Source organism: Caretta caretta, chromosome 2 (genome assembly GCF_965140235.1).
Source record: "Caretta caretta isolate rCarCar2 chromosome 2, rCarCar1.hap1, whole genome shotgun sequence".
Classification (NCBI taxonomy): Eukaryota; Metazoa; Chordata; order Testudines; family Cheloniidae; genus Caretta; species Caretta caretta.
Genome location: NC_134207.1, coordinates 52,571,656 through 52,587,521, shown reverse-complemented (window position 1 = coordinate 52,587,521; position 15,866 = coordinate 52,571,656). Strand labels below are relative to the sequence as shown.

The following is a 15,866-nucleotide window of genomic DNA, read 5'->3' as shown; positions in this document are numbered from 1 at the left end:
TGCTGTGGGTACCAACACTATCACCTGATCCCCTGGTTGGAACTGTCGGACTTTTGCCTGGCAATTGTAATGGGCCTCCTGTGCCTTTTTCAAATGTTCCCATACAATAGGGGTGACCCTGGCTACCCGTTCGCACATCTGCAACACATGGTCAATTATATTTCTCCCCTCATTGGGTTCCTCTTCCCAGATTCTTTTGCGATATCTAGTATGCCATGGGGGTGGCGTCCGCATAATAATTCAAAGGGGGAAAACCCAGTTGAGGCCTGAGATACCTCCCGGATTGCAAACATAAGGTAGGGTAGTAGGGTGTCCCAATCCTTCCCGTCCCAACTTACCACTTTCCTTATCATTGCCTTGAGGGCTCGGTTAAACCTTTCTACCAGCCCATCGGTCTGCAGATGATAGACTGAAGTTCTCAGGGTATGTATATGGAGCAGCGTACAGAGGTCCTTTATTAGCTTTGACGTAAATGGGGTACCTTGGTCTGTTAATATCTCCTTTGGTAGCCCCTCTCGGGCAAAGATCCCCACCAACTCTTCAGCTATTGTTTTAGAAGCCGTGTTCCATCGGGGGACAGCTTCTGGGTAGCGAGTAGCATAATCCAGAATGACAAGTATATATTGGGGGCCCCGGGCTGTCTTCTCCAGGAGTCCCACTAGGTCCATGGCTGTTCACTCAAAGGGGACCTCTATGATGGAAAAGGGTGCCCTCAAGTGGGGATGGGGACTGTGCAGCTGACACTTCTGGCAGGACGCACAGTACCTCCGCACTTCTTCAAGTACTCCGGGCCATAAAAATCATCGCAGGACCCCTGCCAGAGTCTTCTCTACCCCCAAATGCCCCCCAGAAAGATGACTATGGGCCAGACTTAATACAGCATTCTGGTGTTTTTGAGGTACTAGGATCTGCTGTACCTTGTGCCCCTGTACTGGTGCAACCCGGTATAAGAGATTCTTCTTCATTGTGAAGTAGGGTTCTGGTCCCTGGGTTTTCCCTTCCACGGGGACCCCATCTATTTCGGTCACCTCCGTCCTAATGTTGTCGTACCTTGGGTCTTCAGCCTGGTCCCGTCCAAAATTTCCTCTCCCGGGGCTAATCTGCCTGAGATCTAGGGGGCCAGTCTCTGTTGCCTCTACTGGTTCAGAGGCGTTAGGGTGTGGGTCAGACTCGAGTGCTTCTCCCTCCTGGGAGGCCTCCTTTTCAGCTGCTCGGGTCCGCCTACCCTCTGGCTTTGGGCCAGTATTCGGGTTCCCAAGGCCTTAGCTGCCCTTCTTTCCCTTTTTGTCTTTCTACCCTGTCTGGGACTGGAGAACAAATCTGGGGATATTTCAGAGAAGATTGGGGGTTGACAGTCTACTGTGGATGCCTCACTAATTCCAGGGCTTCCCCCTTTCTCCAATTCCGCTACCAGGAGTAAGTCTCCAAACCCTGGGAAGTCCCTCCTTATGAGCACCGGGTATGGGAGTTTACGGACTACACCTGCTGCTACCTCAGTAGTGTTCCCCTGAATCTTGATTTTTACTGGGATAGTGGGGTAATACCCAACTGTCCCATAGACGCATGTTATCCCCGTACACTTAGCCCACAGCAGCTGACTATGCTTCACGAGGTTCCCCGAGACAAGCATGATAGCACTCCCTGAATCAACCAGTGCTGTGGTCTCTACCCCATTTAGCTTCACTGGTCTGGTGTACATATGTGGGGTTAGTGAGACCCCCACAAGGTCGATTAGGGAGCATGGGTCTGCCCAGTTCCCCAGGTTACACTGCATAGGCTCCTCAGCATTGGGACATTGTGCAGCTATGTGTCCCCACTTCCCGCAGGCGTAACATCTGTACGGAGCCCTAGGTGTTCCCCGGTCTCTTGGTTTGGGCAGTCTAACATCACGATCCTCTTCCCCCACAGTGCTCCGACTCTTTGTGGCTTCTGGTGGGCCTTCAGCCCCTCTTTTTTTCCACCTGGGCTCTCCTGGTGCCCAGTCACCCGAGCTCTAGGGCTTGGTGCTGCTAGTTTAACCTAAGGTGCTTCTTCCTTAACTGGTCAGATCAGCTCCCTCATCGTCCTTCACCTTTCTGCCAGTGCGACAACCTCGTTGTAGGTGGAGGGTTTGTTCTGGCTTACCCAGGCGCGAAGGTCTGGCGCTAATCCTCTCATGTACCGGTCGATCACAAGAACCTCTAGTATCTCCTCCGGACTCTGGGACTCAATTTGTAACCACTTTCATGCGAGATGAATGAGGTCATATAATTGGGACCGCAGGGTTTTGATTTCCTGGTACCTCCACTCATGATATCGCTGGGCCCGCACCGCAGTCGTTACCCCAGGTCTGGCCAGGATATCTGCTTTCAGCTGGGGATAGTCTGCCGCAGCCTCTTCAGGCAAATCATAATAGGCCTTCTGGGCCTTCCCACATAGGAATGGAGCGAGGATGCCAGACCACTGTTCTTAGGGCCAAGCCTCCCGCACGGCTGTCCTCTCAAAGGCCAGGAGGTATGCCTCTACATCATCTTCCCGCATCATTTTCTGCAGCCAATTGCTGGCCCGCATAATCTGCGTCCCATCATGGCCGCGGCTTAGCTCTGTAAGGGCTCTCACCTGGTTTACCAATTCCCGCAACATAGCCCGGTCTTGAACAGCCTGGTCAATCAGCAGGCGATTAGTCTCTTGCTGCAGCTGCACTGCCTCCTGTTGGGCGGCTGCCTGGATGCTGGTAGCCTCCTGCTGGGCAGCCGTGACTTGTATCAGTGCCCGCACTACATCCTCCACTGTGGTGAAAAAATAAAGTGCTGGTCTATTCTGCACTGATTTAACTTGGGTTATGTCTTGACAGGCAAAAAGGTGTGTTTTTCAATTATATTAACACAATTGAAAAGCTCCACTAAGATACAGGCTAAATCTGTTTAACTGAAGAAGTGAGAAGTTTAATTCATAACCAAAAAAAGCTGTTCCCTATGTGTTTTAAATAGATATTAATAAAAGTAAACAAAAGCCAAGATTAGAACAGTCTGAATAGCTTTGTTTCTTTGACATCAAAAGTGTCATAACCCTAATTGCTCTCAGGACATCCATAAAGTCTTCAAGAGTAGACAATGCCTGAATTTCTAATGGAAAAACATGAACAAGCACAAAAAATACCTCCCTGCCCCAAATCTGCAAAATATACCAAACTTACAAGCCCTTCTTTTAGGGGAAGGGAATGTGTCACACTTTGTATTTGTAAAGTGCTATGTCAATTTACATTGATGCACAATTTATTTTAATTACTACTGCTAATTATTATACAGCCAACACGAATATACTTCAGTTTTCTCTGGTCAGTTTAATTGCAGTGCACAATCCTAACTCACTATTAAGGCCTTCGTCTACCAGTTCCCATCACTGTTCATAACAGCCACATGGCTAAAATCCCACCCACTGAAATAAAGAGTTTGGGTTTGTAGAAGTTTGTCTCTTATAAGTTCCCCTTATATAAGTATATTGCAAAGTACACATGAAAACTGAATGAATGAGCACATGACTAATCAATAAGAACGCATTAACTCATTTTGCCCAAGTCTGAACCCACTCAAACACTATAAGTTTAAAAGTTTCAACTGAACTATGGCCATATCTACATTACAAACTTTGATCAATGCAAGCTGTGTGCATGCATAGCTGCTGAACTCTGTAAATCGCCTGGGCGCATGCATACGTGCATCAGCACTGTGCATACTCACAAGGACTGGATGTGTCAATGCACAGTGTACCACAAGCAGCCATCTGGTACAATGCCTTTAGAATTTTTTGGCAATGTGTTGTGAGACAGAAATGACTCACTCAGGGATCTCTGGGAGCCAGCATGCAACTTCCTCCATCCCATAATGCCATCCATATCCCGTAATTTTTGTGGCTTTCTTTTTAAATCCCATAAACCTGCTTAGCACTTTTTGGTGTCTGCCATCTCTGACAGAAGTATGAAGCCCACAAAGGTCTGCACCGTTCTCATGAACATTGCAAATACAGACACAGATTTTAGCCTCTGGCTACAGACCCACACAAAGTACGGCAACAATGGGGGAGGACATGACAATTTCTTCAAGAAGAATTTATTGAGGGACATAGCAAAAAACATTCATGGAGCAGCCACAGGTGGTGGAGCACCGCTTTTAGGCCCAAAAATTGAGCACTGATGGGACTGCATTGTAATGCAGGTTTGGGATGATAAGCTGTAGCTGAAGAACTTTCAGATGCAAAAGGCCACATTTCTGGATCTGTATGCCAAACTTGCCCCAGTCCACCACCATAGGGACACTAGAATGAGAACTGCTTTGTCCTCAGAGGACTGAGTGGTGGTCACACTCTGGAATCTTGCAACACTGGATTGTTACAGGTCAGTGGGAAATCATTTTGGAGCTGGAAAATTCACAGCGGGGGCCATTGTTATGCAAGCATGTAGAACCATTAATCATAACCTTCTACACAGGACTGTGACTCTCAGCAACGTGAAGGACATAGTGGATGGATCTGCAGCAACAGGGTTCCCAAACTGCAGTGGGGCAGTAGATAGCATGCACATTCCTATTTTGGCACCAGCCCACCTTGCCACAGAGTATATCGATAGAAAGGACTACTATTGGTGGATCATTGGGGACATTTCATCAACATCAATGTTGCCCGGTCAGAGGTGGTGCATAATGCTTGCATCTTTAAGAATACAGGACAGTTCAGAAAGCTGCAAGCTGTGGCATTTTTTCCCCAACCAGTGGATTTCAATTGGTGATATGGAAATGCTGATAGTGATTCTGGGGGACCCAGCCTTCCCGGACTCATGAAGCCATATATTGGCCCTCTCAACTGCACCAAGGAAAGACTCAACTACTAACACAGCGCCCATGGGCGCTGACGAAGACAGAGGAGGAGCAACTGTCACTGAGAGGGCGATGGAAAGAAGAATTCTGGGAATTTCAATCCGCGATCCAGTCCCCAGTGAAGCGATCAGACAGCAGAATGGAGTGCAGGATGTCATCCTTGAGAGCAGGCATAGTAAAATACGATGGGCCGGGCATACAGCGAGGCTCACTGACAATCAGTGGACTTCAGCTGTCACCAAGTGGTACCCACGGGAACGGAAACAACCACTCAGCTGACCTCCAAAGAAATGGGAAGATTTTATCGTGAAAAGACATGGCTGAACATGGAGAAGGAAGGCCAGGATACAAGAAGAATGGAAGACATGTTGTGATTGGCGCAATCTATATGAAGGCTGAAGGACCAATTGATCAAGGTGACTAACTCAGCAGGTGCAGAATGAGAGCTGAATGTGCTATTGGTAAATTGAAGGGAGGCTGGCAGTGTTTACTCACTTGATTGGATCTCAGCAAGAAAAATAACCCAAGGGTTATAGCTGCCTATTGTGTCCTGTATAATTTCACAGCACTTTAACAGTTAGCCACAGTAGCATTCTGTGCTAGACAGTTCTCCAGATCTGGAACTCTGGGCACTGCTAAGAACTGTGTAGTGCTTGCAGTACATTTACAAATATGTGTGCTTTGAGTACCACTATGCATTCTGCATTATGTGTTGTGAACTAAAAAATAATTTGATTCTCAAAAAATAGAACTTTATGAGTAGGAAAAACAGTGCAGAAAAACAATGCAATACAAACTTTTAACATACATTAGTAGAGTGGAACTTTAAAATTGGAAGAGAAGTAAACATTTCTGTCCATTTTGGTGCACAGATGTAGTCCACTGTGGTTACATGTATGCCACTGGCAGTTCTCACAGGTGAGTATGTGATGCTGTGGTTTTTCTTGCTGTCCCCTTGTGTGGAGTGCTAAGAGTAAGGATGTGGCACATGATGCTACATGGAATGTTGGGGGAGTAGGAAGTAGTGACCATGGAGTTCTGCAAAGGGAGGGGAGTCTGGGATTTTGGGGCCTGTAGGTCAATCAGGATGTGCAACATTTGGGTTTCCAGCCGCAGAAGAGCCATTATGTCCTCGTGCATTTCCCCCTTCCTTTTCCTGCTGGGATTTTCTCCTGTCCTATTTCCTTCTCCATGCTGTCAGTCATATTGGCCCTCAAAGCCTCTGGATCATGGTCTGATGGAACACTGGCTTGCAGGATCTCACAGAACATGTCCTCCCTACTCCTCTTCTTTCTCCTCCTCCTCAGGGCCAGACGTTCTGCATAGAGGGAGCACCACTCAAGGTTTTCATGCCAGAAGCTGCTGATAAAGACAGAGAGATGTGCCACTGGTTTCACAGTCACAATGGAAAGGGAAAGATGAGTTTCAAAACTCAGTTCCCTTGTTCCTATAAACACTTAATAAAAAATGCTTATTCTCACTTCGGCTTTGGAGTGCCTTGGCTCCCACTGCTCTCCAGCCCCAGCTATGGTGTGTGTGGCCTGCTCAGGAGACGCTTTTCTGTTGCATAAAACAATACAATTTCAGTCCCTATTCCATGTGTATTAGTATTGGGCAATAGCACCGAGTACTGGTATTATTTTGCACAAGTGGTTGCAGCTTCAGCGGATATCTCACTTCTGAGGTTAACAAAGGCACAGAGAACAGAGCTGCTGCTGGTATCCCGAAGCCATCCAGACCCATATGCCGCTAGCTTGTTTACTGCAATGGTGCCAGCCAAACTCAGAATGGCATGGGAAAATGTCCTTCCATGGAGGAAGATATAAGGTAGCCATCCATAGAAACCTTTAGGAGAAAATTGCAGGGTCTCTTTCAGGAGGATAAAAGGACCCTATGTACATAAACAAAGTGCTCCGCAGGCTCTCCCACACTCCCGCCTACTAGGGAAAAGCAGAAACCAACTCTACCTCTGTTTGTTGTACCTCTACCTCTTCTCATATGAGTAAAATAATGAAAAGTTGATACCTGTGTCTTATTAACTTGGGGATGGGCTCGGCACCATCTTTAAATTTAGACATTATAAGCAAAAATGCATTTGCACACTTACTCGCGTTGCCTTTCCCTTCAGCAGGCTCATCTGCGCTCCCTTGCAGGACTGGCTAGACTGTGGCAGAATCTCAAACAGCTCCTGGCTCTCAGCGTGGCTGGAATCATCAGCTCCCCTCTGCTCACTGTGCACGGCAGGATTCTCTGGCTCCTTCGAGGTATCCACAATGACCTGCAGGCTGCTAGTGGGATCTCCGTCAAGCATGGCATAAAGCTCATTGTAAAAGCAGCAGGTTTGCAGCTCAGCACCAGATTGATTGTTGGCCTCCCAGGTCTTGTGGGACACCTAACCGAGTTCCTTTGCTTTCACGTGGCAAGGCTGCTGATCCCTAATGTATCCCTTTGCCTCCATTCCCCATGCAGTCTGTTCGTAGATCGCCACATTTCTACAGCTGCTCCATAGCTGTGCCTGCACTGCTTCTTCTCCCCACAGGCCCAGGAGATCTAATAACCCCTGTCTACTCCATGCAGGAGCGCATCTAGTGCATGGAGCCAGCACAGTTGGTTGGACAGTTGCTCATAAGAAGGGTGAGCAGCTAGGCGTGCTCGCCAAGCTTGGCATTTCAAAAACAGGCTGAGGTTTGGAGGGAAACAGGTGTGGTTTCCAGTCTCTGTGACCCCTGGCCAATGGAGTTTACACTTGTGACCAGAGCCATCATGGTCGCATGGAATGGGGCATTGTGGGACAGCTGCTGGAGGACCGTTAGGGTTGACGGAGGTCATGGAGCATCTTCACTCACACAGACTCGACCTCAGCAGGTTGACCATAGATCCATGCCATTCTGGGAGGTGGTTTTACTGCATCACTGTAACAGGGCCCTTATGTTGGCTGGAGACAAATCTGAACATAGACACATGCACACACAGTTCGATGCAAGGGGACTTACATCAACCCATCTAGGCCTGATTTACTACAAAAAGTATTGAATTCCTGTGGTGCTTTAGAAAGACTGCGAAAGAAGGAACAGAGGGAAAGAGAAATGCTACTGAAAGAACAAAAACAACTCTTACACACACACCCCTCACGCAACTCCAACAAAAATACAGGGTGCCAGCCTACGTTTGGGGGCTCTTCTATCTTCAATATATTAACATAGGCTTCTCTTTAGTTAAAAAAGTGTGCATTACTGTGACAGCTGAGGGCATAGTAAGTGCTCAGACTCACAGCCCGCTCCATGTACAACTGCAAGAAGCTGGCAGCAAAGCACTCTCAGCAAGGGGTCCTCAGTTTTGGATTCTGCTTCCTGTCTTCCTCCAGAAGACAAATTTTAGCCTCAAGACCCACTGCACGCCTCACCTGTTTTTCTAGGCCTTTCTTGGGGACAAATGGGGGTGGGGGATGGCTGTGGGAGATGTTGGAGTTGGAAATGCTAATTTGGCTGGCGGAAGCAAGTGGGGGAGGACTTTTATATGTGGAAAGATTTCTGAATGTAACCCCTTGAAAGCACTGTCTTGTAAAATCAATATGAAATGGGTTTTATAGCTCATTATTTTATTTTGAATCTTCTAAATACATATATGCACACAACATGAAATTATTGGGGAAAAGACTCAAAAACTAACTAGTTTTACAACCCTATAAAAATAAGGTGGAGATCTGTAACCCTTTGAATGCAACATGGTTCACCCATCTCTACTAATCAGGAATGCCTATGACGTACAAATCATTCTAGCCAATCCATGCATAAGGCTTCTTTTCCAAACTGCTGCAGTGAATGTTTCCAAACTGCTCAATGTTCAACCCCTACCAGATAGTAGCTAAAATATTCAGTTACAAAACTAAGCAGAAAGTAGCAGTAAACTTCACAGCTGACATATGAGCCAGTCTATGCAAGCTAACCTGCTCATTAGCAAAATGAAATGAAATTGAGATCCATGAAATTCTGTTCTTTGATGAACATTTAGGACTAAATTCTAACCTTAGGCCCAGTGAACTCCCATTTGCTTTATTGGCAAAGAGTCCTGTGGCACCTTATAGACTAACAGACATGTTGGATCTGACAAAGAGGGTATTCACCCACGAAAGCTTATGCTCCAATAAGTCTGTTAGTCTATAAGGTGCCATAGGACTCTTTGCCGCTTTTACAGATCCAGACCAACACGGCTACCCCTCTGATCATTGGCTTTATGTATGTACGAGAGTAATGTATATGTATCTGAGGGATGAACATGTCCTTTAGTATTCCTACTCACCAAGGGAATTCTCACCAGCCAGTCCTCCTTCCAATTCTCTGTTCATAAAAACTGTATGGTATTGATATAATCTTATCATATGAAGAGTGCAGCCTCAATACACATACTCTATTATTTATGATCCCTTGGGATTTAATGAGGCCAGCACAGGCCACAACACCACAGCCCCTAACAATTACTCTAACTTATTGCAGGATGCACAGGGATTCAAGAGGATTTCACACAGATTAGATGGACACAGTAAAAATTAGTCTGCGCTTCTAGATATTCAATACTAGAGACAACTCCAATATATTAATTTCAGACTAATTTCAAATGGCTGCTATTATAGCTGAAGATGAATTTTCAGCTGTCACAGAAGAACAGTTTCATAGACAAACTGAAGTTATACAATCAGCAACTTGGTATTTATTGTTCTCATATGCACATGGATAAACTAGTTCTGATAACACAAGACCCTGGAAACTTCACTAAACAAGATCTTTAAGGTTCTGAAAAGGTCACTTCACTATCCCCCTTTATTCCCTTAGTCTCCATCTCTCTCTTCCACCACATACAACCCTCATGCCTCTTCTAGGTTCCAGGTGGCATAAAGTGCCGTCCCCCCAAGGCTTTCTTCCACCTCCAATTCTTTCCTCTTAGGCAAGATCTGGCCACAGCGACCCATGCATTTTTCACCTCCAGACTGGACTATTGCCATTCATTATATCTGGGGTTAAAGGTGCAAATGACAAAGAGGCTTCAGTTTATGTGGGATGTTGTGGCAGTGTACTTCCTCACGAGGACACATCCTACCTGTACTTTGATTTGGCATTTAAAGGAGGTGGAGGGTACAAATCCTTATAGATTAAAACCAAGGCTATCATGAGGTCAGGTCCCAGCTAACTCAGCGACTCTCTCTGTCTTGGACCTCTTCTGGGGAAAATGCAGCAGTGAGGCCTAGGATGAAGCTCATAAGAGCTGGAGATAAAGTGTCTGTGGTCAAGAGTGCCCTACACTGGAGTAAGTTACTGGAGGAGAAAAAAGTCTGAGCCAAAGCTTAGCCATCTTCAGAACATGCTGCAAGACCAACCTATTTGCCAAACACTTCCCACCATAACAGAAGACAAGAAAATACTATGATGAGTCACATGCTAAAAAGAGATAAGGTAAAAGGGACTCATTAAAAAAAACCAACAACTTCAAAAATAGATATTTGATTAATTTCACTATACATCAACTCATATTTAATAAGGTCTTTAAACTAGTCAGCAAATATATTTAGATGAGCGTTAATGAAAATCAAATGTAGTCAATTTTTCCCTTATTTTCCACTAGCCGTACTTACAATAGCTTCTTTGCTTGCATGTTCTATCTATTTTCTCTCCCTGACGTCACTCTACTTTTTCTTTCCTATAACAGATTGTGGCAGATGACTTCTTGACTTCTCTTTAGTGTCTCTGTCATCCTCTTTCCCTCCACATTTTAAAATATGTTAAATAGAAAGCTGATTGATGTTGTCACCAGTAAATACAGTATACAACAGTTTTATTTCTTTATATTAGAGAGGGCATGGCTTTGGGGGTATGGTGGCACAAGCAGTTTTCACGAATTGGTAATTAGATATAAAAATTTTTTCAAGCCCTAACTCCAGTGCAGCCCCCATGCCAACAAACTGGACTATTGCAATTCACTCCACATAAACCATTCAATGAAGACCACTTGGAATCTTCAGCTAATGTAAAGTTCTTTAATCCTTCAATATCAAGTTGATAAACACATTTTAGATACCTACAAGAGACAATGAGAATGTTGCATCCCTCTTACTGAATGGTGTTCTCTGGAGACAGTACACATTGCACCCGCATTGCATGGAATGCAGTGAAAACCACTGTTTCCAGATTTTGAATTTTATTTATAAAGCCCATCATGATTTAGGTCCTGACTACATCTGAAACATCTATTATACGTCATCTCAATAGCTGACATCAACTGGTGTCAGTTTTGCTAAGAGTTCCCAGTTTTGAGTTCTGGGAACAGGAGATAGAATGTTTTTGGTCACAGGCCCTTGGCTACGTATTTGCCAAGAATCTAAATTTTCTGACGTTTAGTGCATGATGCAAGGCCTATTTGCTCCTATGGTTTCGGGGTCAGAGTGAGCTTCATTTTGTCTGTTTCATTATTTTTAATGTGTTATGTTTTAAAATTATTTTATTAGAGTCCTGAGAATTGATTCATGGGGGCATATGTTTATCAGTCTATAAACAAGGGCATTCTCACTTATATACTTGTACATGTTAAATTATAACTCAATATTTTGTTTATAATACTTAATCAAGAATAAAAGGAAAGGAGTACTTGTGGCACCTTAGAGACTAACCAATTTATTTGAGCATAAGCTTTTGTGAGCTACAGCTCACTTCATCGGATGCATACATCTTTTTGCAAATACAGACTAACATGGCTGTTACTCTGAAATTAGTCAAGAATAAAACACTGAAACAATGCAGTTTGACAACTATGCATACTCTCTTCTAATATACCAACACCTATGTTACTACTCAATGAAAGCCACTATTTAGTGAAAGAGATAACACTTTAGACCAAGTAAACTACATTGAACAGTATCTGATCGAAAAACAAAATTACTACCGTGATCTGATCTATAAGACTCACATGCTTGTCAGTGAACATTAGGCACATACATACAATCAATGCAAGACAGAAACCCTCACATCTGAATACTGTCATATGTATTCACATAACACACTTTTCAAAAGAATGTTTTCTGTGTTGGCAAATAGTATATTCAGGAAATCCACACTGTATGCAATTTATAGCTATATAATCCAGATAATATTTAATTTTACCAGTATTCCACTTTAGACTTTCCCCATTAGCTTCCTTCTCCGACGTGATACAAGATGTAATTTGCCTCATATCATATGCTTTAAAAAGATTCACTTTCCATGCCACATGCAAAGACTTTAATAATTGTAACTTCAGTGGAGCGGGGTGATACATGGGATTAGTAATCGATCACAGAGCCCTTCATCTCTAGATTACCAGTTCAAGTGTCACATAGATCTGTAGTGACTAAGTAGTTACAAGGTGTCAACTGCTTGGAAACCTGAATAATATGGATTGGTGGTCTCAGTCCAGATCACAGTGATGTGTCACAAAAACTATCACTCCAACTGACACCTTTGCAAAAGGCTCTGCAGACAGGCCAAATGATTGAACTTGCTTGGATTTACCCTCACACTCCTACAACAATCCCTCTGAGTAAGGACTGAAACACTTTAATAGCGCAGAGGTATCATGCATTGTTGATACTTTTGTTTTGCTTTTTTCTGTGGATATGCAAAGGACTAATATCAACCTGGCACCTTTCACAAGTTCTATAAGGTTTTCATATTTTTTCCTCGTTGTTAGAAAATCATTAAATAGAATTGTTAAAACTAAAAAAAAAAAAGTGTATATAATTATCTGGCTTCAATATAAATGTCCCACAACATCTCTACCTACCTGTGTCCCCGATCCTGCAAAGACTTACTTTATGCAATATGCTTCACTTTACTACCATTACTATTATTATTTACCATGAGTTGTCTCATTGAAATCAATAGAGCTACTCATGCTAGTAAAGTTAGGCAAGTGCATAAACATTTGCAGGTTCAGGGCCTACAGGCATTTCTAAAACGCTCAGACAAGTCTTGATCCCGAGCACACTGAACTCAATGGAGATAATCACATTGACTTTGAATCAAGCCTCCACACAGGGCCTAGGCCAGCGGTTTTCAAACTTTTTGAGCCGAGTTCCCCTCTTTGAGGTACAATTTTTGGGTGTGCCCTCCCTCAATACCTGTCCCTCTCGCCTTGGGTTTTCAGGGTGGGAGAAGGTGTGTGCGACAGTCTCTGGGGATGGAGCGAGAACTGGGCATGGAGGCATTGACACTGACCCACAGGCTGTGTGGCCTGCTGAGGTAAGTCAGGAGGTGGAGGTGGCACGCCCTCCCCGAGCTCCCCCACGCAGGACTGTCATTGCCGCTCACCTCCCTGAACACTCCTCTGAGCACCCCACGAAAACCTCTTGTGTAGGCATTGAGTAAATCTTAATATTCAATTAATATGGAAATTAAACATTTTTTTTAAAATCACCCATTTAATGCAGCTTACCAGAGCTACCTGTAACCCTCATATCCTAGCACTTCTTGGCAATTGTGTCTCATGTGACACATGGGCACTCATATGTCCAGCTTTACTCCTGAAAAATCTAAAGTGATGGTCAAAATTAAGTTACAAATCCCTCAACATCATCTGACAATAAATCTTGAGAACATACATTTAAGAAGGGGAATATTTGTGGGGGTTTTTTGTATTCTAAACCACCTAAAATGTTAGAAGACATCACCACATCCATTTTAATTGTAAGATTCCCATGACTTTGATTGCTTTTCCCAAATCCCTGATAAAATGCTAATTCCTACTTCAGAAAAATGGCTGTACCCACTATTTCAGAAACCAACAATCCCCCGTAAAATTATACGGTTAACAAAAAAACAAAAAACAACCCCGCTTGTTTTTGTTGTTTACCATGCTAAGCACTAGTAAAGTAAAGCTCACACTACTTTCAATACTTGTTGAGTACAGAATCAGATTTAAAAGGGGATCACAGCTGTTAATGTTATAAACAGCAAAACAGCTCCTCATTTGCTACACCCATGACTTACCCCTCCTGTTTCAGTGAGCTAAGGAACAGCAGTAAGCCAACAATATAGCTCCTTGTAGCTAAACAATGGATTATTTTACATGTTGAGATTCTCTAGTTTATATCTTTCTGTGTATTACTGCAGTTTTCAATAGCATTTTTAAGCTAAAAGACCACCTCTCACCCAGAGGAAGGGGCAGCAGACACAATGCCCATCTCTGAGCCCAAGCCTGGAGAACAGGGTGGCATCCACAACACATACACCCACACCAGAGAATGGAGCAGCACCCACCACATCCCCCCGCCCCCCCATGCCTCACCCTGGAGAAAGAGACAGCTTGGGGCACTGAGGGGGTGGTGCACCCAGTCCTGAAGTGCACCCATAACCCTCACCCCCAAGGCTCCCCTCCTCCAGCCTTAGAAGGGCAGCACCTCTGCCCCTCCCCTATCACCCATGCCCAACCCCAGAGAAGATGGTGGCACTCACAGCACGCTCCCCATCTTCACCCCCTCCCCCCCGAGGTGCGGTGGGGTCACGGGTGCTGCCCCCAACACCCCAGTTCTCCCAAACCACGACCTGCTCCGTCACCCCACCACGGGCAGGGGGCAGCACCCGGGGGGCAGCACCCATGACGGACACCGCCAGGCCGCATCCCAGAGAGGGGGGCAGCCCGCCCCCGCGCGCAGCTTCTCGCTCCGGACTAGGGAGCGGCCGCCCCGCCCCGCCTGCAGCGACAGCCCGGAGCGGGAGCGGGAGCGGGACACCTCGCCAACGCCTCCCACGGGACCAGGGGCAGAGGGAGGCCAGGGCAGGGCCCTCAAGACCCTCCCTAACTGGGAGGGGGCCGGCGGGACTCCAGCCCCCCGGCCCGGGACGCACCTTCAGGCTTCCCTTGGCGGGGATGGGCAGCGGCGCGGGCGGGCTCCCCAAGCCGCCTTCCTCTTCATCCTCCTCCTCCACCTCCACCACCACGTCCTCGTCCTCCTCCTCCTCCAGCGCCGCGGCAGAGCCCTCTCGGCGGGGCGGCCTCCAGCAGCCGCTCTCGGGCTTGGGGACCCGGCCCCCGTCCGGGGCGGGCGCTGCCAGCGGCACGCTTCGCCGCCGGCTGCCCAGGCTGGATCGCTTGGCCAAGCGCCGCGCCTGCATGATACGGAGCCCGGGGCGCGCCTCAGCTCAGGGCGGCGGCCCCGCGCCGGCCACTCATAGACACCCGGCGGCGCTCACAGCGGGACACAGCGGCTGGAGGGGGCAGCGGGGCGGCGCAATGGGCGCGCTGCAGCCATGGGACAGGCGGGTGCAATCGGCTCGGGGGCGGGGGGCACTGACTCCCCAGTCCCGCGGCTTCCCCGCCTCGGCGCGGGCCTGCCCTGCCCTGCCCGTCCCCTCTGCTCTGCCCCAGCTGTCGGCAGCGGTGCGTTCCTGCTTTACTCGCCTCTCCTTGCAGGCAGCCCGCTCGTCCCCTGCCCCAAAACCCGGACTGGATTCCTCCCGCTCACCGTGAGCTCAGCCGGGCGCTTCGCAGGAGAGCAATGGCCATGCTCCAGCGCTGTCACCACCACGCCTCTCCCGGGGCGGGAGGAAAGGCTCGCTGCTGCTGCTGCTGCTTGAGAAAGGGAGCCAGGGCGAGACGATTAGCGGTGCTTAACATTTGCCACATGACTGGCCCCGTGATGACACTTGAGGGATGCGGTCATTTAAATAAGCTCTTATAAACACTTAGGATTAGTAGATTCCCACCATTAATCAAAACCAAACAGTCATTCTGAAAACAATCATTATCCGGCAGTTACACCTTCTCAACCTAACCTCATTGCGAGGGGCATCATTCATCTGAGTCCCAAAGTGTCCCATATGTTATTTACAACAGAAATAAGGAATTCCGAATCAGTTAACTATTATACAGCAACGTGTGTCTCCATGTATACAGGATCACAGGAGTTAGAGATGGTGCTCCAATAAATTTGTTTTTTTCAAATCCACCCCCCTGTGCATAGAATATTGTTCTAGTAGACGATACAGCCTATAT

General features: G+C 46.4%; 1 protein-coding gene across 4 annotated transcripts in view; it reads right to left on the bottom strand.

Moving 5' to 3' along the window:
• The window catches only part of ZNF704 (zinc finger protein 704), a 162,199-nt gene extending 146,870 nt beyond the window's left edge, over positions 1-15,329 (bottom strand). For all 4 annotated transcript variants that reach the window (XR_007355365.2, XR_007355366.2, XM_048841035.2 and 1 more), the window contains exon 1: positions 14,720-15,329. Coding sequence is in view for 2 of the 4 variants with exons in the window: in XM_048841035.2 (XP_048696992.2) it covers positions 14,720-14,986 (267 nt within the window). In the remaining 2 variants the exon portion in view is untranslated. The remainder of the gene's footprint in view (positions 1-14,719) is intronic.
• Between the last annotated feature and the right edge of the window lie 537 nt (positions 15,330-15,866).